Genomic DNA, 26,241 nt, shown 5'->3' on the forward strand with positions numbered 1-26,241 from the left:
CAAACAAGTGACTCATCTTAATGGATTTGCTCCAGACAAGAGAAACCTGTAATTTCTCTTAGGCGTGTTTAACAGACACACTGCGCCGTGAATCACAGGCTTACACAAGGCTCGAAACCCCGGGGCAGGTTGACAGCTCTCACATTGGCTTCTCCTAACAGGCAGCTGGTTTCCTTCCCTTTCACCTGCAGAGAAGACAGATCACAGGCACTGACGGGACCGCGGGAGGTGCCAGGGCGGGCACAGTGATGGTGGGGCAAGGAGGTGGGGAGCGCAGCGAGGACCCTCCTGTTGGGCTGCTAGACTTCCTGGATGCCGTGAGTACATATGCCCCCCCTCCATACCTTTTCCTACTGAAGCCAGGATTGTCTTTGCACATCTTCTCAATGTGGGAAGCTGTGTGCTTTAGGAGGGTGTTTTCTGGAATGCTCTATTCCGCAGCAATCGTCCCTAACATTATTTAAAGATTGACTAGCCCAAGGCTGGTGTTATTTCCTCAGTCTCTTGTACATTCATTTTCCTTTAAAAGTCACAAGTCACGGAGTTCCCGTCATGGCGCAGTGGTTAACGAATCCGACTAGGAACCATGAGGTTGCGGGTTTGATCCCTGCACTTGCTCAGCGGGTTAACGATCCGGCGTTGCCGTGAGCTGTGATGTAGGTTGCAGACGCGGCTCGGATCCCGCGTTGCTGTGGCTCTGGTGTAGGCCGGTGGCTACAGCTCCGATTCAACCCCTAGCCTGGGAACCTCCATATGCCGCGGGAGCGGCCCAAGAAACAGCAACAATAACAACAACAACAACAAAAAAATAAAAATAAAAAAAAAAATAAAAAAAATAAAAGTCACAAGTCAGGCTCTAATTTGCTCACTGGCTAATTTGTTGGGCAATTAGGCTCTGTCCTCTGATAGTCCCCCTTGCTTGATAAATTGGATGAGCAAACGAGCTTTCAATTCCCTTCCTTTAGGCTGAGTGTAAAGCTGGATGTTTTGATGAAGCATGCGTTAGTAGGTCCTTTTCTTAGTGCGGCTGATAGAGCTTTTCTATCAACTTAAAAGGAAACATTTCCTTCAGTTACTGCTGAAACCTTTCTGCAAAGGCATTGCCTCTCATTCTGAGTGGCCAACACTAAGCCCTTTGATGGCCTATATTCCGTATACTTGAGGTCAATTGTGGGAGCTCTGCACTGTGCATCTTAAGGTGCTGTTTGTTTAGTGTCAGCCCTCCAGTGAGCGTTCCGGGGTGAGCCATTGCCCATCATACCCAGTTGCTTTAACATCAGAGAAGTATCAAGATCGCTGCTGAGATGCTGGAAGCTTCCCAACGCTGAGATGATGTGATTTTTCCAACTTAACAGAGTTTGAATCCAGACTGCAATTCCCAGAGCAAATACCAAGCTGCAAAGAGACTGGCTGGCCGCCATCTAAAAGAGCCGAGATGAGATGATTTTGATCCGAGCAGAGCTGTTGCATCTTTCTTCTTCCCCAAGGCTCTTTATGAAATAGCTCATCCATGGCAAGGGGGAGCCTGTAAAAGAGGCTGAATATATTCTATTATTGAGGCCAAGAAACACACACGCAACTTGTTTCGCCTTGGCTGTATAATCAGAGCCCTAATCACCCTAGTGGAGTAGATGGAACATATTGTTAGGAAAGTAGGCTGAGGGGAGCAACGCAGGCAGGCAGACACACACACACACACACACACACACAAATGTGGGTCAGCTCACCCTTCAGTTATGCTTTCCGAATTAGTCCTGCCCATCAACGGGATTGGCCAAGGAGCATGAGGTGAGGTGCCATCTAAAAAGTTAGCAAACGAGTGAGAAGAGCTTCTCCCTCTCACCTTGGGTGAAGTTCAATGGAGAGGAACACATTGAGAATGGGTCCATTTAGTTTACAGACATGCCCATCCAGGTCACCTGTTTTGCATGAAGAGCTTTGTGAGATCCCACCCTCCCTGCATTCCTTCCTGCCTGACTGCAGTTATAGTGCCCAGGCTGCACCTTCTGTTATTGTCTCTGAGAGTCCTGATGCCAGCCCTCCCTCAGCCTGTTCAGACAGGCCGGGAGCACCTCCATCTGCGTGACTCATTGGCTGCAGCTCCCTTGAGCATCTAGCATCAGAAGTACATTCCAGGTCCCAGGAAGGTGAATTGTGTTTTTGAATTCCAACTCATTCAGAAACTCAGCTCCTGGTACAAGGAAGCTGGGACACATAGATGGTGTTGAAGAAGAACCAGCATCTTCTGGGTCTGTCTAGGGAGACAGCGTTTTGTGGTTGCCGGCTTTGTGGAGAGGGTGTGGAAAACGCTTGCACTGACCGTGCTAATCTGGCTGCGTGGTTTCCTGCCCATCCTGGGAGGGACATTACAATCCTTTTTCACATCAGGCTCCACATAGTATAACAAGGAGGAGTCCCTTAGGCTGAGGCACATTTCTGTTTAAATGACTAGGTTCTGGAATTATCTAGTGTTGCAAATAAGTTCATCTGCTCCTCTAAGATAAGAAGGTTCCCTGGTGATTTTAAAACAAAAATTTCAGAAGCTGGTATCATTCATAGCTTATTTATTTTTCCAACAAATGTTTACTAAGTGTGTACTGTACACGTGATATACTCTGCTGAGTGCTGGGGACAGAGAATGTCCTTCCGTGTTCACCTCCTGACTAATGATAACCTGATTTTCCCACTGGGTGCAGCCTACTTTCTCTGGGGCTCTGGGTCTAAAAGCAGTAAGACTCGCGCTCCGTGGAACCCTTGTCATTAGGGCTCCCAGCACAGGTCGTGGTGTGGGAGGTGCTCCTTGCTCATCCAGGAAGCTAAATCCCAAGTTGCATTCCCTCTGGGACTTCTGGGTGTAGCTTCATTTTCCTTTAAGCTTCTGAGGCCAGCAAATACCATTTTCTCTCTCTTTGAAGTAATCAACCTTGTTAGAGCAGGGAGCCTGGCTTCCATTCAGCCACCTAGACTGCTGTTTATTATTAAGCGAAAAGCAGAAGTCCTTGCTTTGGGCTTTTTCAGTGAGCCACCCTCTCTGGCCTTGAGGTATCTGTGTATTTATAGATCTTGAAGATGACTTTTGACCTAGCTGTCTGTCTTTTCAAGTACCAATTGAATTGCCAACATTACTATATTAATTAGAAAGAAGTCATTGACTCTATCAACAGTTTCTCAGTAAGAGCTACTTCCTTAAAAACAAACAAATAAAAAGCCTTCTGGACAAACTGAGAATCAGAATTTATAGTCAGCTAGCACTAAGTGTGACTTTTAGTGCCATAATTCATCACTTCTAAGATAGACTTTTTTTTTCACTTTGAATATTTCTGAAATTGGATTGTGTAGTACAATGAGTGCCCTGTCGTGGTTTAACTGGCAAGTTTTTTTTTAGTGGACATAAAAGTAATGATGTTGCTTATAATGGCAGATTCAGTGAAATAAGATAATTTAATTTTGCATAGCTGTGTCAACTGGGTACTTGAGGTTTTCATTGTCACATGTCTCTCTAGTCAGACATATACATAAATATAAATCCATATGCATTTCGGGTGATGCCATTTCTCACTGACAACACCGTTATGTTTTCCCCGTTTAGAATGCATCATTAAGCCCAACCAATGGATCTAAATTAATGAATCGTTGAGGACAAGACGTGAGTATTAAAAGCGCAAAGAGAGAATCTTACTCTGAACTATAGTGTTAGATCTTGGAGAGGCAGTGTAGTTTGCAGTTATGCAAAAAGCAAAGTTCACTCTAATTATTGCCTTTATCAATGGTTAGTCTAAGAAAGGGTGCTAGCCCCATTCTGCTTGATCTAAGATCTCTGAGTTTTTTTTTTTTTTTCTTTTTGCCTTTTCTAGGTCCACTCCCACGGTGTATGGAGATTCCCAGGCTAGGGGTCTAATTGGAGCTGTAGCCGCTGGCCTACGCCAGAGCCACAGCAACTCGGGATCCAAGCTGCATCTGCAACTACACCACAGCTCACGGCAATGCCGGATCCTTAACCCACTGAGCAAGGCCAGGGATCGAACCCACAAGCTCATGGTTCCTAGTCGGATTTGTTAACCATTGCGCCACGACGGGAACTCCTGTTTTGTTTTTTGTTTTTTTTTCTGTTTTTTTAAGGCCTCACCTGTGGCATATGGAGGTTCCCAGGCTAGGGGTCGAATGGGAGCTACAGCTGCCAGCCTACACCACAGCCACAGCAACCCAGATCTGAACTGCATCTGCAACCTGCACCACAGCTCATGGCAATGCTGGATCCTTGACCCACTGATCAAGGCCAGGGATTGAACCTGCATCCTCATGCATGCTAGTCATGATGGGAGCTCCCCAGAATAAGTGAGTTTTGTCTGCTTCTTGGCCGAAGTTTGCTTTGTGATCCTAAATGGATCCCAGATGGATTCGAGCATAAGGAAATTTCCGTTTGCAGCAGGCTCAGTTTCTGCCTGGCCTCACCCGCTAGGTACAATACCTAGGTAATCTCTCCCCTCACTATTGGTTTGGTTAGTCTGTGTTCACCACTGGATGTCCTTTACCACTGGACAGCATCTTTCATATCTGTACCCCCAGCATCTGGTACAGTTCCCAGTAATTAGGAGGCACTTGATAAATTTTGACTGGTTGAAAAAATGATCATTCTATATTTCATAACATGGATGAGAAAAATAGGGCCAAAAAGTCATCAATAGATTATAGGGACAAGATTATAGCTTAGCTCCTGCTGACTCTAAAATCCATATTTTAATTTTGCTGCATCTGTACTTCCAGGAAAACCCTTTAGAATTAAGGAATTTTCGGAGTTTCCGTCGTGGCGAAGTGGTTAACGAATCTGACTAGGAGCCATGAGGTTGCGGGTTCGGTCCCTGCCCTTGCTCAGTGGGTTAACAATCCGGCATTGCCGTGAGCTGTGGTGTAGGTTGCAGACGCGGCTCGGATCCCGCGTTGCTGTGGCTCTGGTGTAGGCTGGTGGCTACGGCTCCGATTAGACCCCTAGCCTGGGAATCTCCATATACCGCAGGAGCGGCCCAAGAAATAGCAAAAAGACAAAAAAAAAAAAAAAAAAAAAAAAAAAAAAAAAAAGAATTAAGGAATTTTCTTACCAATAAAGGATCTTAATTACTACTATCCTATAAGAAAAGATGGATGATCATGGTGCTGTTTGATGATATATTGGATTTCAGCTGTTGTAAAGATACTTTATTGGAGATTAGGCTTTGAAAGGTGGAACTACCAAGAAAAAAGCAAAACAAACAAACAAACAAAACAACCAAAAAACAGAGCCATGGCAGATGAAGAGTTATCTTCCAATGCCTCTAATTTCATGGTACATAGTCTATCCACTTATGAAAGGGAGTCTCCGTGTTTGATCCAGTAGCAGACAGCAGTGTATTTTCATTTTACTTTCAGTTGCTTGACACCATAAGCTTGGAGGACCACTTAGGACGGTGGTTCTCAAATGGGGATGATTTCTCTCCCAGGGGCACGTTTGGCAATTCTGAAGACATTTTTGGCTGTTATAGCTCGGGAGGAGGTGGCTCACAGCATCTAGTGGGTAGAGGCCAAAGATACTCTAAACATCCTACAGCTCACAGGACAGCCCCCAACAACAAAGAATTTTCCAGCTTTGCCATCACTGAGAGGCTCTCCAGCTGGACCATCTGGGTTGAGCTCCTGGCTCCACTTCTTTTTATTGGAGTGACTTTCGACTTATAGTTGCCCAATGCTTTGTACTAGTTTCTCCATTGATATATTTTCCAAAATTGAAGCATAGTTGATTTATAATGTTGTGTTAATTTCTGCTGTATGGCAAAGTGGTTCAGTTATATATATATATATACACACACACATGTAAATGTATATATATATAAATTTTTCAGTTTTATATATATATATATACACATGCACACTCTTTTTTTTGGATTATTTTTATTTGACTTTATAAAATTACTAATGTATTTTTCTTTTTTTTTTTGCTAATTAAATTTTATTTATTTATTTATTTTTTTAAATATTTTTTTTTATTTTCCCACTGTACAGCAAGGGGGTCAGGTTATCCTTACATGTATACATTACAATTACATTTTTTCCCCCAGCACACTCTTTTTAAAATACTTTTTCATTATCATTTATCATAGGACATTGAATATAGTTTTCTGTGCTATGCTGCAGGACCTTTTTGTTCACCCTCTCCCTGTAAAATAGCTCACATCTGCCAATTCCAACCTCCCCCTCCATCTCTCCCCCAGCACCCTCCCCCTTGGCAACCACAAGTCTGTTCTCTATGTCCATGGATTTGTTTCTGTTTCATAGATGCATTCCTTTGTGCCATATTTTAGATTCCATATATGAGTCATACCATATGGTATTTGTCTTTCTCTGTCGGACATACTTCACTTAGTATGATAATCTCTAGGTCTGTGCACATTGCTGTGAGTGGCATTATTTCTTTCCCCTTCATGGCTGAGTGGTATTCTGTTGTATGTATGCACCACATCTGCTTTATCCAATCATCTGTCAATGGACATGTAGGTTGTTTCCTTGTCTTGGCTATTGTGAAGAGCGCTGCTGTGAACATAGGGGTGCATGTATCTTTCCCAATTATAATGTTGTCTGGCTATAGGTCACAATATTTTATATTATACGATTAAATGAGTTAGTGCAAAGAAAGTGCGTAGCATAGTGATTGGCAAATACAATTCTTGACAAATGTAACTACTAAGAAACTTGTGGATTTAACAAAATGAAATGATGCTTTAGTGAACATCCATCTTTCCTGGTGCTTCCATCATTCCCGTCTATTTTTTGCAGAATGGTCAACAGTGGATGGAAAATCTTTCCCTTCTTTTTACGTTTTAGCTGGCTTGAAGTAGATATTGGTCCCCGTTCCTAAGGCAGGTTGTTTGGCATGAATCTCTCAGAGTACCTAGTGGGGTCACAAGCGGTTGGTTAGTTGGCTAAGTGTTGTACTAGTTATGCAGTATTTTCCGATTTAGCTTGTTCCACCTTTGTTCTCTACGGCAGGTGAAGATTCAAATCTGTGAAAATGAAGTCCCAGGCAATCACGATTTGCTGTTTAATGTTATTTCTGAAGACAGAATGTTTTCCTCGTAGATCTCATCATCACATAGAAGTAAGTCTGATCCCTTCTTACTTGATCCCATGAGAAATCGGTTCGTTCTCTGAGATGACTAGATTTATGATACATGTCATTTAAAAGAAATTTTCAAATGACTACAATTTTACCCTTCCTATGGCAGTGTTCTAAAGAAAGGAACAAAGAAAAGTTGAGAGGTGGCTTGTCTTGGGACAAGGTCATGTTATTTTAATAGGGAGCAACAACCCAGTAGGAAGACCACTTTGCAAGCCATGGAGTATGTAGACAGGCGGCTTTTGAGAGGAGGAGGTGCTAGCCTGGTAGTTGGGCAATTTCGGTTCAGACCTTAATTTTGCTTGTTAATTGCACAAGTTGCTTCACTTCTCTGAGTCTTCATTTCCTTGCTCATAACATGAAGGGTGTTTTTTTTTTTTTTTCTTCTTTTAGATAATGTTTACAGTCCTTTATAGCTACAAAAAGAGTTTGTGATTCTATTATTGCAACCTAGCTCTCATTTCTAGCTTCTACTCATTTCCTCCTCTCTGCGGATATACAGTATGGGGTGGACCATTTGTTCCATTTTATAGTTACAGTTAATACGGGCAGAGAACAGCTGGGTGTTATAAGCTGCCAAGACCAGCTCAGCAGGTGAGGGCTGAAGAACCGGTGCTGTGAAACTTAAGGAAAAAGTTAACATAAATCAAGACACAGAGACATTTATCTTAATTAAAGGTGGGAACCAGAGGACTCAAGGTCTCAGGGACCAAGAGCCCCACCTCAAGATACCCCACTGCTTTTATTGTGCTCTTTAGGAATAGGTCAAGTGAGGAGGGGTGGCAGGTGCAGGATATAGTTCTTTTTATTATTTAAAAAGATCTTTTATTATTCTAAAAGTCACATAGCTGATAGATGGTTAAGCTTTTATTCTGAGCTTTAGGCATTTAACAGTCATCAGCATTGAGGAAGCCTGGGTCAGCTGTCTATGTATAGCATCTGGAGAACCATCATTGTGCTTCCTATCTGCGGCAACTCCGCCTGCCTAGGTTTGCATCTTGGCTCTCCCTGCTAAGGCATATCCTGCTAACGACCCCTCATAAGTCCCTTGGGGCCATGAGGCTCATCTTCCTCTTATTCTTTAGAGGACATATCATGCTGTGCAAACGGCATGCCTATCTGCACAGGTCCATCATGCCTAGACCAATGCATTATGTCCTCATTCAGCTGAGCACATGAATAACTTATGCCTTTAGGTCTTTGTTCTTAAGCTTAAGTCATTTACCAGCACTGCGACTGTTTTCCAAGCAGGAAGAGGGGGTACAGTAAAGCAGGACAAGCTGGAGTCTTTAGCAGAGAAAATAGAAACAGAGAGGTTAAGAAAATATTGTAGAAACATGTCTTGCGACAACAATTCTCATCACCGTGGTCTCCCTGGATATTTAAACTTTCCAAAAAATGTACCCAATCCACTGACCTTCAGAGCCCAAGTGACCACTGTCAAGTTTCTAGCCTTCACGGGGTGGAAGGAGCATGGTCTCCATCAGTGCTCACATCTCTGTTTCCTTCAGCAAGTTCCCGCACTATGAGCTGCAGTTTTCTTCTAGTCCTGAACTCATGTCCTCTTCATATCCACATGGAGCCTCTAAGTTGAGATGAGAGAGGAGAGTCCCACAGTAAAGAAGACATTTGGGATTTATGTTTTACAGGAGGGAGATAAACTTCAAGGTCCTGAAGGAAAGCTCAAGACGGGAAGGCTGCAAGGTATGTGGCTGAAAGTCAGTCTTCTTCCATTCGAAGACTGAGCAGAATAAAGGAAGGGCATGGATATTGCAAGCCTGTCAGCAGACCACCTGTAATAAGTTCTCAATGTTTAGCAGCACAGGTAGATTTTCCTACAATTATACAATTATCCATGGCATCGTCAATGAAGCAAGTTGGCAAATATTCAGGGGTTCTAGAATAGGAAACAAGAATCCATTTTATTTTATTTTTTTATTATTATTATTATTATTATTTTGCTTTTTAGGGATGCACCCACGAGCACATGGAGCTTCCCAGGATAGGGGCCACAGCGCACAGCAACGTGGGATCTGAGCCTCATCTGCAACCTACACCACAGCTCACAGCAATGCCAGACCTTTAATTCACTGAGTGAGGCCAGGGATCGAATCCGCAACTTCATAGTTCCTAGTCGGATTTGTTTCTGCTGTGCCACAATGGGAACTCCAGGAGTCCATTTCAAAACTCGAAAAGGAAATCTGTTTGAACTAATTAGCTAACAAGAGGCAAAAGAGGGAAGAGGACAGGATTCATTTACTCCTTCATTCACAGAGATCAGGTTGCTTAAATGTATGTAACACTCTGAGGCTGAGAAGTCTATTAAAGTGACACCATGTTAGCAAAACTGGTCACTCTTGAGAAGTGAGAGAGAGAGAGAGAGACTGTGGAGGCATCATTACTTGTTAAGGTATCAAAATCATGTGATTCTCACCCACGCTAGTGATAACGGGGCTCTGCACAGTCATGGCCATTTTTGGTGGCAAATACATCTCTCTAAGCTGTGGAATGAAAAAAGGAAAGAGGACCGGAAGATAGCTAATGTTCCCTGAGCATTTATGATCATGTGCTGTACAAGATGCTGACTCATTTGACGTTTGTAACAAGACATTTGTGACAAGTTTGGCATTACCTCCAAACTCTAGGGATGAAGAAATTGAGAAGTGCTTGCTTAAATAGCTTGTAAAAATTGATACACTTTGGTAGATATCAAAGAAAGATGCAAACACTTGCTTCCTTTCTCCATAAGTGGAGTCATCCACGGAGCTGTCTAAGCCATAAATATGAGTGCATTCCTTGACTCACAGCCCGCTGGTCACCTCATTGTATTTATTTCAACACCTTCATAGCTCTCAGCATCACCTACGTCTTCCAGTAGGTGCCACTGCCACTATCCTAAGACAATTCTTCCTGGGAATATTTCAACAGCTTCATCTAGTCAATTCACTCTACCCATGGTCAAAATTAAGACACCACGGAGTTCCTGTTATGGCGCAATGGAAAGAAATCCGACTAGTTACCATGAGCTTGTGAGTTTGATCCCTGGCCTTGCTCAGTGGGTTAAGGATCCGGCGTTGCCATGAGCTGTGGTGTAGGTTGCAGACACAGCTCGGATTTGATGTTGCTATGGTTGTGGTGTAGGTCTGTAGCTACAGCTCTAATTCGACCCCTAGCCTGGGAACCTCCATACACAGCGGGTACAGCCCTGAAAAGCAAAAAAAAAAAAAAAAAAAAAAAAAAAAAAAAAAATTAAGACACCACCAGTGTTTATAAATAAAGTTTTATTGGAACACAGCCATGCCAAATTATTAACATATGGTCTTTGCTTTCATGCTACATGGCAGAGTGGAGTAGTTGTGACAGAAACCGTATTGGCCCACAAAGCTGAAAATATTTACTCTCTGCCTAGCGTCATATTTAGCAAATAAAAATACAGGATGTCTGATTCAATGTAAATTTCAGATAAATCATGAATAATATTTCATATGTATACTAAAAAACATTCCATTGATTTTATTGAACACCTTTAGTCAGTCATCTTTACTTGTGGATTCTGTATCTGCAACTTCTACTCACTGAAATTTTCTTGCAAGCCCCAAATACTCACAAGACTTTCTTTTTTTGTCCACACCTGTGGCATATGGAAGTTCCCAGGCTAGGGGTCCCATCAGAGCTACACCTGCCAGCCTACACCACAGCCACGGCAACAAGGGATCCCAGCCACATCTGTAATCTACACCATGGCTCATGACAACGCTGGATCCTTAACCCACTGAGCGAGGCTGGGGATCAAACCCACATCCTCATGGTTATTAGCCAGATTTGTTACTGCTGAGCCACGACGGGAACGCAGCTTCACAGTCAGCCTGGCAGGGTTTCAGTTGTTGCTGAGGACCTGGTTCAATGTCACTTCCTCTGGGAAGCCAGCCTCAAACCCCCAGAATGAGTTAGATGCTCATGTCAGAGTGTGGACATGCTAATTAGGCTTCTCTCTCTCTTCTCCTTTTCAGAGAAATGCCATGGACCTTGCACCCCTTCTTCCAATTGCAGCCAGCCCTGTGCTCAGCACTTCCGTGGAGAAATTAGATTTACCTGTAATGGAAATGAGTGGCAGAAGTTAACTGAAACCTGTACAAGCCTTTCTGTGGAAACACTCTTTCAGGTGATACATTTGCATATTTGCATCTTAATGGCAGTTCTATCAGAGTCAATCCTGAAAGACAGGGTAGAGGCATTTTTAATGTTTTCTGTTCAGCATGACAATAAGTCTCAGATCTGAACTTAAGAAATTCTGCAAAGTGGGTTAAGTTTGTCTCTTATCCTTCCTTCCTCAAGCTACTCTCCCCTCTCCCTATTCTCTCCATTTCTCCCTCTTAGAATCTTTTCTCAAAAAAAAATTTGAAACTCATTTACACAATGACAAATACTTACAGGTTAAAGTTTTAACTCTGAAGATGGATTTGTATGCCTCTTATGCTATCAATTAAGCAATGAAATGTGCCTAGAATCAAGTTCACTTTACTATCTTTTTCTAATACTTTGAATCACTTGGCCAAAGGAAAGGAGCAAAGGGTGTCCCAGAGTGAATAGAAATCCAATGAATACAACAGATCTCAATTAAAATTAAAATATCATGAGTTCCCATTGTGGTGCAGTGGAAATGAACCCGACTGGTATCCATGAGGAAGCAGGTTTGATCCCTGGCCTTGCTCAGTGGGTCGGGGACCTGGCATTGCTGTGGCTGTGGTGTAGGCTGGCAGCTGCAGCTCTGATTCAGCCCCTAGCCTGGGAACTTCCATATGCCTCGGGTCTGGTCCAAAACAAACAAACAAAAAATCCTGGAATTTCCTGGTGGCTCAGTGGGTTAAGGATCAGGCATTGTCACTGCTGTGGCTGTTGTTACTGCTCTGAGGTGAGTTTGATCCCTGGCCAGGGAAGTTCCACAAGCCATGAGCAAGGCCAAAAATTAAATTAATTAAATTACAATATTTTTAAAAATTAAAACAGATTAAAATCTTACATCCTTGCACTTATCAACTGTTTCTTTCTATCTCCCCTCCAATCCTGTAGAAGCACAGTGAGCTCTGCATCTCCTAAATTTTTTTTTCTTTTTGGGGCCGCACCCGAGGAATATGGAAGTTCCCAGGCTAGGGGTTGAATCAGAGCTACATCTGCCAGCCTATGCCACAGCCACAGAAATGCAGAATCCGAGCCTCGTCTGAATCCTACACAACAGCTCACGGCCACGCCAGATGCTTAACCCACTGAGTGAGGCCAGGGATCCAACCCGCATCCTCATGGATACTAGTTGGATTCGTTTCTGCTGAGCCACAACGGGAACTCCCTGAATCTCCTAACATCGTAATGGTGGTTTTATCAAGGGAGCATCCCTGCAGGCTCTGTCACAGCCTAAATAATCATGGAGATGTCCTTGCAACTATGCTGTCATTCGAAAGTGAGTCAAGTGAAGTACATTATTGCTGTGGCTTAGCCCAAGTCACATTCTGGGAAATTCTAGGTAAAAGAATGAGGAAAGAAGCAAGTCACGTCTATTTAGCAACCTCTTAGACTTTTTGAAATCATGGTGTCTTTCCGTTCTGTGTTTGAACTGCCATCCTTCCTCAGCCACTCCCCTCTGAAGTTCCATGTGGCTCCTCTTTGTTAAAACATGACAATACCTGGACAAACCTTGTTTCTCGGATTTCTCCATATCCTGGAGAAACCTGTCTTGTTCTCATCCTTGGGTTAAATATCCCTGTCCTGATGTTGGAAATTACAATAACTCTGGCTTGGGTCGTCAGTGTTGGAAAGTGAGACACGTGGACAAGGAGAAATCTCGACAAGACTCCTTACTTCTGCAGAAAGGCGCGGGTACTCCAAAAAGCGTGCGCGCCAAGCAAAGGACCCTCCCCTATTTATCCCTGACGCAGGTGATGTACCTGTCCCCTTCCCATGGGTCAGGTCAGGGCACACATTCTTCCCGGTTGGCTAATTTGAAACAAATTGTTACTGGGAAAAGAGGTATGGGGGAAGGGAGTCACAGGGTTGATTCAGCAGGAGCCGGAGCCAGAGCAAAATGTAGTCACCAAGGTTTCCTTTGATAGAAAAGACATTATGTTACTGTCCACACTGATTCCAGTAGATCGGTCCGTATCCTGATCTCTGTGGGAATTTGGGTGGCATCTCCTGCCTGTTTGTGACTCTGCTTATCTCCTCACTGCTTCTTAACATCTAAACCACTTTTCAGGACCACTCGCATCTCTGTTTGTGGATCATTTGCACTTTTAACATCTTTAGTCCAACACCTTAGTTACTGAATTATATTTGAATAAAACAATCTTTTTTTTTTTTCTTTTTTTGGGGGAAAAAAACAGGACTCAAATAGCGCAACACGGCTTTCTGTGGCAGCCCCATCTATACCTGTACACATCCTTGACTTTGGAGCTCCGGATCCCATCAAGAGTGTAGCTCAAGGCATCCAAAAGAAATGCCCATTTGATTACACCTGCATAATTGATGCCGTGAAGTCCGCTGAAGCCACGTCTGGAAATATCGCATTTATAGTGGAGTTACTGAAAAATATTTCTGCGGACTTGTCTGATAATGTTACCCAAGAGAAAATGAAGGTATTCCTGGCTAATTTCATTTCAAAAACGGACAATATTTTTTTTCCAAAATCTTGCATTTCAATAGTTCCGAATGTACTTTTCAGGCAAAAAAACTACAATAACCACAGCAATCATAACAGTTCGTTTCAGTTTTGCATGTTCATTTATTCTAGTTTATGGAAGTTTTTAAGAAATTGATAGCTGCACGCTAGACTGTGTTTACTCCAGCGTTTCCAAAATTTTACTCTTTATAGAACCTAACTGTCCTGAGAAATGTTAGCAGAGATTCCATTTTTTTTTTTTTTTTTTTTTGGTCTTTTTTTAGGCCACACCCAAGGCATATGTAAGGCTAGGGGTGGAATTGGAGCTGTAGCTGCCAGCCAACACCACAGCCACAGCAACACCAGATCAGAGCCTGTCTGTACACCACAGCTCACAGCAATGCCAGGTCTTTTAACCCACTGAGCAAGAGGCCAGGGATCGAGCCCACATCCTCATGTATACTAGTTGGGTTCGTTACCTCTGAGCCACAATGGGAACTCCCAGGGGTTCCATTTTTATTTTTATTTATCTATTTCTCTTGCTTTTAGGGCCACCACCCGTGGCATGCGGAAGTTCCCAAGCTAGGGGTTGAATCAGAGCTACAGCTTCTGGCCTACACCACAACCACAGCAATGCAGGATCCAAGCTGCATCTGCACCCTGCACTCATGGCAATGCAAAATCCTTAACCCTCTGAACAAGGCCAGGGATCTAACCTGAATCCTCATGGATACCAGTGGGGCTCGTTACTGCTGAGCCGCAAGGGAAACTTCCGGGGTTCCATTTTTAAAAGGGGAGCTGGAGTTACCGTTGCAGCGGAAATGAATCCAACTAGGAACCATGAGGTTGCGAGTTGGATCCCTGGCCTTGCTCAGTGAGTTAAGGATCCGGCATTGCCGTGAGCTTTGGTGTAGGTCACAGACATAGTTTGGATCCTGTGTTGCTGTGGTTCTGGTGTAGGCCGGTGGCTACAGCTCCTATTAGACCCCTAGCCTGAGAACCTCCATGTGCTGCAGGTTCGGCCCTAAAAAGAACTAAATACATAAATAAATAAAATAAAATAAAATAAAAGGGGAATCTGGAGCACAGCAGATTTAGGAATTCTGGGTTAAACAAAGCCAAGCAGGTCTCCTTATGGCAGGACTTTCTAGAGCTTTTAATGTGTTTAATGAACTTTGGGACTCTTCCTTCGAGTGGGGGATAGACGTGGGGGTGAGGTATGCAGTACCTCTCATATGTAGACTGCCGTGGAATCTACTCCCAATCTCCTCCTTAAATGGTCACTAATATCTCATGGAAACTTGGGTTATACAAAATGCAGTTAGGAATGCTGCCCTGGGCCTATAATGAAGCAGGTAACTCTTATCTGTGAATCATTTTCTTTTGTTTTAAATTATTTTATTTCATAATTGTATTTTATTTTACTTCATTCTTTTATTTTCTTTAATTTTTTTTATATACAATTAAAGCCACTTTATTTATTTATTTATTTTGTCTTTTTAGAGCCACACTTGTGGCATGTGGAGGTTCCGGGCTAGGGGTCAAATCAGAGCTGCAGCTGCTGGCCTACACCACAGCCACAGCAAAGAGCAGCTTGTGGCACTGCCTGATCTTTAACCCACTGAGTGAGGCCATGGATTGAACTCACATCCTCACAGATACTGTGTCAGGTGCTGAGCCACAAGGTGTGGTCCTGGTCCTATTTTATTTCTTTATTTTATTTTATTTATTTTATTTCATTATTTTATTTTGTCATTTTATTTTTTATTTTTAGCACTCTTTTACTGTTCTCCCCTCTCAGCACAGCCCAGGAGCATGCGATTCTAATAAGGAGTGAAGTTGAAGGGAATAATATCAATAATGATTGATACTGGAATAAGGTCAAATCATTTCACTGTTAGAAATTTCGGATTTTAGAAATCGACTTTGTCCCATCACGTGTAAATCCCCAGCATAATATCTGCTTTTCTCCATCGCAGAGCTACAGCAAAGTGGCCAATCACATCCTCCACCCAGCAGTCATTCCAAACTGGGCTTTCATCCCGGACAAAAACGCCAGCTCAGATCTGCTGCAGTCAGTGAATTTGTTCGCCAGGCGGCTCCGCCTCCCCCATGAAGCCGCGCACATTGTGGACGAACTCTTTATCCAGACCAAAGGGTTCCCCATCGGCCACAACACTTCAGAGAGACGTTTCAACTTCTCCATGAACGTGAACAACACCACAGGGAATCTCCTAGGAATGATAGAGATTCCCAGGCAAGAGCTGTGGCAGCTGCCACCAAATGCCTCCCAAGCCATCAGCATAGCTTTCCCCACCCTGGGGGCCATTCTGAAGGAAGCCCACCGGGGAAACGCAAGTCTTCCCAGGCCTGTAAACGGGCTGGTCCTCTCGGTGATTTTACCCGAAAGACTGAAGCAAGTCTTACTCACCTTCGAGAAGATCAACAAATCCCGGAGAGCCCGGGCCCAGTGTGTGGGCTGGCACTCCAGGAAAAGGAGGTGGGACGAGAACGTCTGCGCAACTGCGTCGGACGTCGCCCACAGGGTGAAATGCCGATGCAACTACACCAACGCGGTGATGTCCTTTTCCATTCTCATGTCCCCCGTATCCGTGGACGACAAGGTCCTGGGCTACATCACCTGCGTTGGGCTCAGCATCTCCATCTTTAGCTTGATGCTTTGTCTGATCATCGAAGCCACCGTGTGGTCCCGGGTAGTGGTGACGGAGATATCCTACATGCGACACGTGTGCATTGTGAACATAGCCCTGTCGCTCCTGACCGCCAACGTGTGGTTCATCCTAGGCTCGAACTTGAACAAAAGGGCCCAGGACTACAACTGGTGTGTTGCGGTGACATTTTTTAGCCACTTTTTCTACCTCTCTCTGTTCTTCTGGATGCTCTTCAAAGCACTGCTCATCATCTATGGAATCCTGGTCGTTTTCCGGAGGATGATGAAGCCTTGCATGATGGCCATTGGCTTTGCCATTGGCTACGGATGCCCACTGGTCATTGCTGTCACCACCGTTGCTATCACAGAGCCAGGGAAAGGCTACATGAGACGTGGTGCCTGTTGGCTTAACTGGGACAATACCAAAGCCCTTTTAGCATTTGCCATCCCAGTCTTGGTCATCGTGGCTGTGAATCTGGTTGTGGTTCTGGTGGTTGCTGTCAACACTCAGAGGCCCTCGATTGGCAGTTCCAAGTCTCAGGACGTGGCCATAATTATGAGGATCAGCAAAAATGTGGCCATCCTCACCCCACTGCTGGGACTAACCTGGGGTTTTGGAATAGCTACCCTCATAAAAGGCACTTCATTGATTTTCCATATAATCTTTGCCCTGCTCAATGCTTTCCAGGTAAGTTCCAGGAGGCTTGTGTTATTTGTTTCATTTTTATCTATCTTTTTGCTTTTTAGGGCCACACCCAATGCATATGGAAGTTCCCAGGCTAGGGGTCCAGTCAGAGCTACAGCTGCCAGCCTATGCCACAGCCACAGCAATGCCAGGTCTGAGCCACGTCTGTGACCTACACCACAGCTCATGGCAATGCTAGATCCTTAACCCAATGAGCAGGGCCAGGGATAAACCCGAGTCTTTGTGGATACTAGCTGGGTTTTTAACTCACTGGGTAAGGCCAGGGATCGAACCTACATCCTCATGGATACCAGTTGGGCTCTTAACGCACTGAGTAAGGCTAGGGATCAAACCTCCATCCTCATGGATACCAGTTGGGTTCTTAACCTGCTGAGCCACAATGGGAACTCTGAGACTTGCTTTGTTAATTAATATTATTAACTAATATTTTACTTATAAAATATTAATTTCTAATTTGTTATTCTGGCTATATAACAAAACATGGCTACAACATGGAGTTCCCGTCATGGCTCAGTGGAAATGAATCTGACTAGCATCCAGGACGATGCAGGTTTGATCCCTGGCCTCCCTCAGTGGGTTAAGGATCCGGCGTTGTCATGAGCTGAGGTGTAGGTCTCAGATGTGGCTCGGATCTGGTGTTGCTGTGGCTGTGGCGTAGGCCGGCAGCTATAGCTCTGATTCAACCCCAAGCCTGGGAACCTCCAGGAGAGCCCTAAAAAGCCAAAAAATAAGAAAAAAAACCAACAACAAAAAAACATGGCTACAAGTGAAAAATGTAGAACGCCAAAACTCCTTCCATATCTTAGAGGTGCCTGTCTTTGGCATCTCTTGCCCTGTTAATTATCCTGTTGGATTTGGATGATCAAGCTAGCTGGGTGCGAATCTCCTTTTTCCTTTCTTTTTTTCTTTTTGTTTTACAGAGCCACACTCGTGGCATATGGAGGTTCCCAGGCTAAGGGTCTAATTGGAGCTGTGACTGCTGGCCTACACCAGAGCCACAGCAACACAGGATCCGAGCTTCATCTGCGACCTATACTGTTGCGGAAACTGCAAAAACCGTGGCAGTGGAAGGAGACAAACAGCACTCGGAGATGTGGAAAAGCAAGGTTTATTCAGCACCGGTGCGGGCTCAGAGGAGTCACCTCCAGAGTCTGAGCACCAGGTCTTTGTTCTCAGTAACGTTTATACACTACAAGGTCTTGATTTTCCCATGCAAGCATCCCGGACCTCCCCCATCCCCAAGCAGACAGTGTTCCTCCCTAAGAAACTGAGCAAGCAAGGTTACAGAAGCAGAACTGATAAGCAATGCTGGGTACCTGATTAGCAGGGCTGCTGGCTTGGACAGAGAGCACACAGTTGTTACATTATTACAAGAAGGGTGGCATAGTGATGAGCACAGCTGGAAAGGCTTGCAGCTGCCTTCTTAGCCAAGGGGGGGTTGTTCTTTAGTTAAACTCCATTTCATTACCACAGCTCACGGCAACACCGGATCCTTAACCTACTGAGCAAGGCCAGAGATCGAACCCGCAACCTCATGGTTTCTAGTCGGTTTCAACTGCACCACAACGGGAACTCCTCCTTTTTTCTCTCCCCACTGTTTCACCTGTATGTCTCTTAAAGTTTCGACATTGGAAGAAGTGGACCTTCACTTACAGAGGACAAGTCTTTGGTCAGGGGTATGTGAGGCTACACGTACATGTTCTGCCTCAAAACAATCACAGTTTTTATCCTTCCTCAGCTAGATCGGGGACTCGTGAAATAACAGTCGTTGTTCACAGTATGAAGAGATGGCCCCTTGCCGCTCACTGTGGCTATTAACCAGGCAGCCGTTCTCATACCTCTTTCCTGCTGTTCTCTGTGAAATAAGTGTCAGTTATTATTCACAGAACTGGATCTTGACACATGTTACTTGATCCCAGGCATGTTACTGTCTCTGGTCCTCGAACTTCTCCTCTGTAAGATCAAGATGGTTCTATAAGGATCTATTGTCTTTCTTGCTTGGTGTGATGAGATGAACCTTCTAAAAGGCATTTCACTTCATCTTGGCTATTAAACTCGCACTTTCAGGAAGCTGTCTTTCGTCAGGCTGCTTTCCATTCTGACGAGTAATAGAAAATTTGGCAAGGTCACATTTTTAATATGGTTTTAATCAGAAATTGGCAAACTATAGGCTGCTGCCTGGTTTTGTAAACAGCGTTATTGAAATACAGCCTTACTCCCTGCTTGGCATTTTGCCTATGGCTGCGTTGGGGCTGCAGTGGCCAAGGTGAGGTGATTGCCACAGAGGCTGCACAGACTGCAAAACCTAAAGTAGTTATTATCTGCTTCTTTGCCGAAAAAGCTTTTCCAAAAATAGATTTAACCACTGCTTGAGATAAAATAAATATAACTGCTAAAACTCCTAAAGCAGCAAAAGTATTCCTATTCACGCGTCACTCGTCCTCTGTTTAAAAGCTTGATACAAAATCATAAAGTTGACTTGAAAGAAATGCCAACTCCATTCAACTGTTGTTGAATTTTGTCACAGGGGTTCTTCATCTTGTTCTTTGGAACCGTTATGGATCAGAAGGTAATTTGAATTTGTTTCACTCACTGTAAATGATTTCCATGTGGCTGAGGGGAGCTTGAGGTTGATCAGAAAGTAGAGTTTGGTAGAGTTGAGATTGTGAGGTTGGTTTAAAGCATCAGCTGTGAGTGGGGAAGGGAAAAATGACTCTCTCTCATTTCCTGCCCTTTTTCAAATCATTTGGAGGCTGGGTGTGAGCGTGGCTGGTGAAAAGAATGGAAGCTGTGACCAGAATTTTAACCTTCACCCGAAATCTAGTTATAAATAGACCTCAACTTTGATCCAAGACTCATTGTTTTCTAAGCGCTGTGCTATACCATCTGATGCTGCTTCTGCTGGGGTTGCTGGCTTCAGCATTTCAGGGCACAGGTCTGGGTCTGGGATGCTGTCATGCTTTCACTGTCATTGCTTCTTTAGATAAGAGATGCTTTGAGGATGAGGATGTCTTCACTGAAGGGGCGGTCAAGGGTAGCCGAGGTAAGCCTCTTCCTTTCACTCTCAATTCTCGAGGGTCAGTGCCCTCAGAAGAGTCATGCAGAAACAAATATGATAGCTTACTCTTGGGGGGTTGTTAGCAAACAGAATCATTAGGGTATAATCTCATTCATTCATGTCTTCATTCAGCAACTTTGGAGTATCCTTGCCAGAGTGTAAGGTCAATGGAATAGACCCCTCAAGAGAATTTTCCATGTTGGTTTATTTCAACTTGATATTTGGACCACTGAGATGAGACAGCTCAAACCCAGAACCAGAGATTCATAAAATACTAGAGAAATGAGTTAGGAATGAGATTATGGTCCAACCCAGTCATTTCATGGGTAAGGAAATCAAGGACAGAGAACTTGTGAGACTTGCCCAAAGCCACCTAGCTAATCATGAGTATTGGCATTCTCTTTGCTTTGGACCTTTTCAATGAACCACACTGCCATGACTTGCAGTATCTGTGTATTTAGAGATCTTGAAGATGACATTTTAAAAAACTATTTATTTTTTAATTGTTTTTTTTTTTATTTTCCCACTGTACAGCAAGGGGGTCAGGTTTATTTTTTAATTGTATTGTAGAGTTGATTTACAATCATGTGTTAGTTTCAGGTGTACGTACTGCAAAGTGAATCAGTTATACCTACACATATATCCACTCCTTTTCAGATTCTTTTTCTGTATAGGTTATTACAGGATATAGTTTTTGTTTGTTTGGTTGGTTTTTGTCTTTTGAGGACCACGCTTGCAGCATATGGAAGTTCCCAAGCTAGGGGTTGAGTCAGAGCTGCAGCTGCTGGCCCACACCACAGCCACAACGTTGTGGGATCTGAGTCATGTCTTCGACCTACACTGCAGCTCATGGCAACGCCAGATCTTTAACTCACTGATGGAGGCCAGGGATCGAACCCCTGTCCTCATGGATCAGCTTTATTACCACTAAGCCATGATGGGAACTCCTTGAAGATGACTTTTGACCAAGCTATCTGTCTTTTCGAGCACCAACTGAAATTGTCATCATTACTATATTAATTAGAAAGAAGTAATTTACTCAACCACAGTTTCTCGATAAGAACTACTGCCTTTATTTTATTTTATGGCTCTGCCTGTGGCATGCAGACGTTCTCAGACCAAGGATCGAACCTGTGCCACAGCAGCGACCCAAGCCACATCAATGACAACGCCTGATTCTTAACTGCTAGGCCGCCAGGGAACTCCTTTCTCTCCATTCCCCCCTTTTAAAAAAAGAGCTACTTCCTTTAAAACAAACAAATAAAAAATCTTTCTGACACACTGAGACTCAGAATTTATGGTCAGCTAGTACTGAGTGTAACTTTTCGTGCCATAGTTCATCAAGTCTAAGATAGGCATTTTTTTCACATTTGAATATTTCTGAAATCGGAATGTATAGTACAATCAGAGGCATGTCATGATTTAATTGGCAAGTTAGTTTTTTCTTTTTCTTCCTTAGTAGACATAAAAATAATGGTGTTGCTTACTTAGACTCAGTGAAATATGATCATTTAATTCTGTGTAGTTGTCAGTTTATGCTTTCATTTTTACATGTTTATCTCTATTCAGGCATCTGCGCAACTATAAATCTATATGCACTTTGGCCAATGCCATTCCCCACCGACATCACTGTTATTTTTTTTTCCCATTTAGAATGCATCGTTAAGCCCAACCAATGGGTCTAAATTAATGAATCGTTGAGGATAAGATGTGAGTATTAAACACTCAAGGAGAAGCTTCACTTGCAACTTGTGACAGATTGTGACAAACTCCTCATTGCTCCATTCCTATTGCCAACTTTTTGATGCTGGAGTGAGGTGGGAAGGAATGGGGGGGTGAGGGGGAATCTTTCAGAGAACAGAAACTTCTTTATTGCCCAGCACATAAATGAAAATCACCCATCTTTAAAACCTATGTCATCTCCGTTTACACAACCAAGTCTTAAGAATCCTTTTTTTTTTTTTCTCCTGTCCTCAGTGAGAGGATGCTGTCATTACACCTGCTCTGGTACAAGATACATCACGCTGTTTACAGCGCTCACACACCTTAATTCCATTGTGCCAGTGAGTGTTGACACTTACAATAGCCCCGTTGTTAAGAAGGAAGGCTTCATGACTGGAATCACCAAGCAACAAGTCTAATGAGATTGGGGCTCAGGATCATCCTAAGGGGGTGTGGGTGGGGTTGCGGCAACTTAGCTGCCTACTCAGAGCCAGCCTCTGAGACCTACTTCTGCACAGGTGAAATCAGAGGAAAACAAATATTAGGCAGCCGGGAAGGGGACACTACAGTCACAAAATGGCAACCAGAAGTCTGAGAGGTAATAGGGAATGTGGGCAGGGATATTCAACTCTGGTGTGGTTTTGTGGTGGAGAGGTTTTGTGGCCCTTCTGCGTGGGTGCAGATGAGTCTCAGATTTTTTTTTTTTTTTAAACATCTAGCAGCAGGTACATCCTCTTTTACATTCCTTTCCTTTCTGAGTCAAGGCCCATACATTGAACAATGGAACAAAGCAAAGGGTTGAAACAAACTCAAGGAATCAGAGACACTCAGAGCTGGAAGACTCTTTAAGGGACCTCCTTAAAAGGTTACAGAACATACCAACCTGATGTCATGCTGCTCTGGGGACGTTGGCTCATGGTCCCAGGAAGAGGAAGGGAGGGAGGGGGGTTCTACTACCATATATGTTGACTGGCATGGGCGGATACTATGAAAACAGAGGAAAACACTAGCGTATTTTCCTTAATTAATCACCTTCACGTTTGGATTTTTATATTAGAACTTTAAAGAGGAGGATAGAGTAGAACTTTAGAGTTAACCCCGCCCCTTCACCCCCTCCCCCCTCCCCTTCGCGCCCCCCCCCCCATTGCCGCCGCCGCCGCCGCCGCCATGTCTTAGGCCACAAAGATCCTCCACGGGGGAACATCACCATAGCATGTCTTGATGAGTCGCTAATCCAGAGGTAGTTCAGAAGACCTTGTAAAGCTGATCTTTTCATTAAAGTCCAATTTTTTTTTTTTTTTGGTCATTTTAGGGCTGCACCCGCGGCATATGGAAGTTCCCAGGCTAGGCATCCAATCTCAGGTGCAGCTGCCAGCCTACATCCCAGCCACAGCCATGCGGGATCTGAATCATGTCTGCGACCTCCACCACAGCTCACACACGCTCAATCCTTAACCCACTGAGCGAGCCCAGGTTCCTTACCACTGAGCCACAATGGGGAACTCCTAAGGTCCTAATTTGATCTGCTTGGGGAAGCTGCTTAGACTGTCCCGGGTTGGGTAAACCCCAGGGAATACTACCTTTAGTTGTTCTAGAGAAATGAGGCACAGCCAAGTCTCCTCTCCAGCTAGCTGGGCATTCCCCGTTGGCTGTAGTAAAATCTAGAGAAAACCTGTAGACCCCAAGATCAGGGACTATACCACTTACAAGAGCTGGGGAGGTGCACAAAGTTTGCCCAATGTTAGGAGGAAGCAGAGGGAGGCGGTGGACAAGCACTAATAACTCTCCAGGCAGAAATTGGTCAGCAGGCAATTCTTCAACTTTCACCTTCTACTTTGTGAAGCTGGGTGGTGGGGGGAGTGGGCTGAGGGTTGCATTCTTTCCATGTATCCTCCACGGGTGGGCCTATGCCAATTACATTTCTCATAATTAAGGTCCTCGGCTTTTTATGTCTGGACACAGGAAGATTCAGAAGGACTCAGAAACAGCAGCCAACACTGTGGGTCATGGTGGGGGCGTGATAAGCATCAGAGAGCAGGGACAGGAACTTCACCATAAGTGACCCTCTCAAGTCCAGGATGGAGACCTGGCAGCACCGGGAAGGTCTTTCAGCAGAAAGCAGGGCTATGACCAGGGTGTTGAGAGCAGAGTTACACCTGAAGGATGCAGGCGTTTGGGAATCACAAGGTCAGGTCACCGCCCAGGCTGGGGCTAAACCACAACACAAAGGTCTATTTCAGACTTTAAACCAGAACACAAAATCTTAGGCTGACGGGGTCTCGGGAGGCAGGCTGAAGTCCAAGAGCCAGAAAGGAGGCAAGGAGGTCAGAATTGGACTTGCCTAGAATTGGGGCCCCCTGTGGTTGGAAACGCCACATGTCCCAGGAACTTCAGGTTGGATTGTTCTTAGAAGCAAGGTTGGGACAGGTGTGCCCGGAGGTCCCGGGACCATGGAAAGACAACAAAGTTTTCTCCACATGCAGATCCTACCTGCGGGATCCCATCGTGGGAAGCAGGAGAGGGAGGGGACAGGCATTCTTGAGACCACTGCTGCATAGCGCCGTCTGCTGTTCATGCCAAGAGTGTACCTTTCATAGCACCCAGCAAGAGCCTGATTTACTCAGTGTGATTTCAGCGTCGCCAAGCGCGCTCCTCTGTTCTTGGGAAGCCTCTAGCACATATTTGTTTTCGCCTAAAATTCGCTTAAAAGAATTCTTCATTCTTCATTCCACAGTGAGAACTGATAAAACAAATACCCTGAGAGAAGCAACTTGGTTTCCCTAGTAAAGTTGCAAATCCAGAACAGCAGAGTCATTCTAGTTACCAGGCTTACCTAGGGCAGGAGGGAGAGAGAGCACATTGTAGGGAGTTCAGGCTGCAGGGAGCCACATGCAGAAGGCAAAGGACACAGAAAAGTAAAGCTGGGAGAATAGCCTTCCTACGGTGTGACCTTGAAGAATTGCTCAATGCTTCTGTGCCTCCATTTCCTCATCTGTAAAATGGGGCTAAGAACAGTACATACCTCTCAGGGCAGGTTTCAGGATTCAGTAAGCCAACACATTCAAAACTCATGGAATAGGGCCAGGTTCAAAAGAAGTTATCAAGCCATGCCAGCTCTTATTCTTATTGTTAACCAGTGCTTCAACCTTTTTGCCTAGGCTGCCCCCCTCCTCATGGATGCCCTATGCCCTGGACTGAGAGTTGAGTGCCTGGAGAAGAAGGCTGGAATGTGGAGGAACAGTCATGCTTCTCTGGAAGCCTCCCTCTTGCCTGGAGTGACACCTAAGCTCTCAGTGTGAAAGGTTTGCAGAGAAAAAATGGAGGAGAACATTTGGTGACTGGGCTTTAAGGAGGTGGGCCCTTCGATCTACCCACGAAGTTTCTTGGTCAACGCTGGTGAGATTAAGACTCAACCTGCAAGTCAATGGACCTCCTCCCCAAGCCTGGGGCTCCTGTGGGGCTTGATCTGCCTTTACCCCCAAGTCCAGTGGTTCCATGGGCTCAGCCTGCCATGCCTCTGTGTGGATCCTGGGCATTTTGGGGGACAGGGGCTTGATCCAGGTTCAGGGGTTGGTTGGGAATAGGAATGGGAGGTGGGGTGGCCGAGGATATATTGAATCTACTTTGGAGTCAGTTAAGTCATGGTAAGTTTCCTAAAGATAGGGAACTGGAGAAAAAAAAATAAGGGGACTTTTTAAAATGTTCATTATTTTACTCTATTTTAGAACTTGAGCCAAATAATTTAGCTCCTAGGACCTTACTTTTCTTACTTGTGAAATAGAAAAAATATTCTTGTAGGTATTATTATTTGTGTATGCAAGTGTATGTGTATATGTGTGTCTGCTTAAATCACTACATCTGTAAAATGATTCCAGTTGTTATTTTAGAAATAAAAATGAATACATTTTATTTTTGGACTCCAGCATCCAGGCATGAACCCTAGGTAGAAATATCTTAGCCCTGAACAACTCAGCTCGAAGATAAATATTCTCCCAGGAATATTTCCCTCCCGGCAGTTCTCATCTTTGACTCAGTGATTGTACTCCATTGAGAAATCCATTTTGCACCTGCATTGGTGGTCAGATGATATTTTACCATCTTTTCTTACGTTCCCACATCCTATTTATTCCTTTAAGAGGTGTGGCTAAAAGTTTGCATTACAAAAAAAAGAGGTGGCTTTTACTTGGTGTTTGGTTTCCCAAACTAACTCTTCAAGAGGTAACAATCTACTCTGCTCGGGGAGTGGGGATTGGTTTTCAAAAAGTTACAGGATGTTTGGGAAACAGTCAGT

The 26,241-nt window shown here is 44.2% G+C and overlaps 1 protein-coding gene across 2 annotated transcripts; it reads left to right on the top strand.

The window, feature by feature from the left end:
- On the top strand, positions 117-25,866 carry ADGRF4 (adhesion G protein-coupled receptor F4). 2 transcript variants are annotated; one of them, XM_003354824.4, is made up of 11 exons: positions 117-317; positions 3,590-3,646; positions 7,018-7,126; positions 8,794-8,848; positions 11,155-11,306; positions 13,519-13,770; positions 15,773-17,152; positions 19,698-19,739; positions 20,154-20,213; positions 21,882-21,938; positions 25,109-25,866. In XM_003354824.4, the coding sequence occupies exons 3-10, from the start codon at positions 7,040-7,042 to the stop codon at positions 21,927-21,929; spliced, it is 2,076 nt and encodes a 691-aa protein (XP_003354872.1). In that variant the 5' UTR covers positions 117-317; positions 3,590-3,646; positions 7,018-7,039; the 3' UTR covers positions 21,930-21,938; positions 25,109-25,866. The 2 variants fall into 2 exon arrangements, with proteins under 2 accessions (XP_003354872.1, XP_013851621.1); XM_013996167.2 differs by lacking the exon at positions 3,590-3,646 and having other exon boundaries at positions 25,109-25,865.

Source organism: Sus scrofa, chromosome 7 (assembly GCF_000003025.6).
Source record: "Sus scrofa isolate TJ Tabasco breed Duroc chromosome 7, Sscrofa11.1, whole genome shotgun sequence".
Classification (NCBI taxonomy): Eukaryota; Metazoa; Chordata; class Mammalia; order Artiodactyla; family Suidae; genus Sus; species Sus scrofa.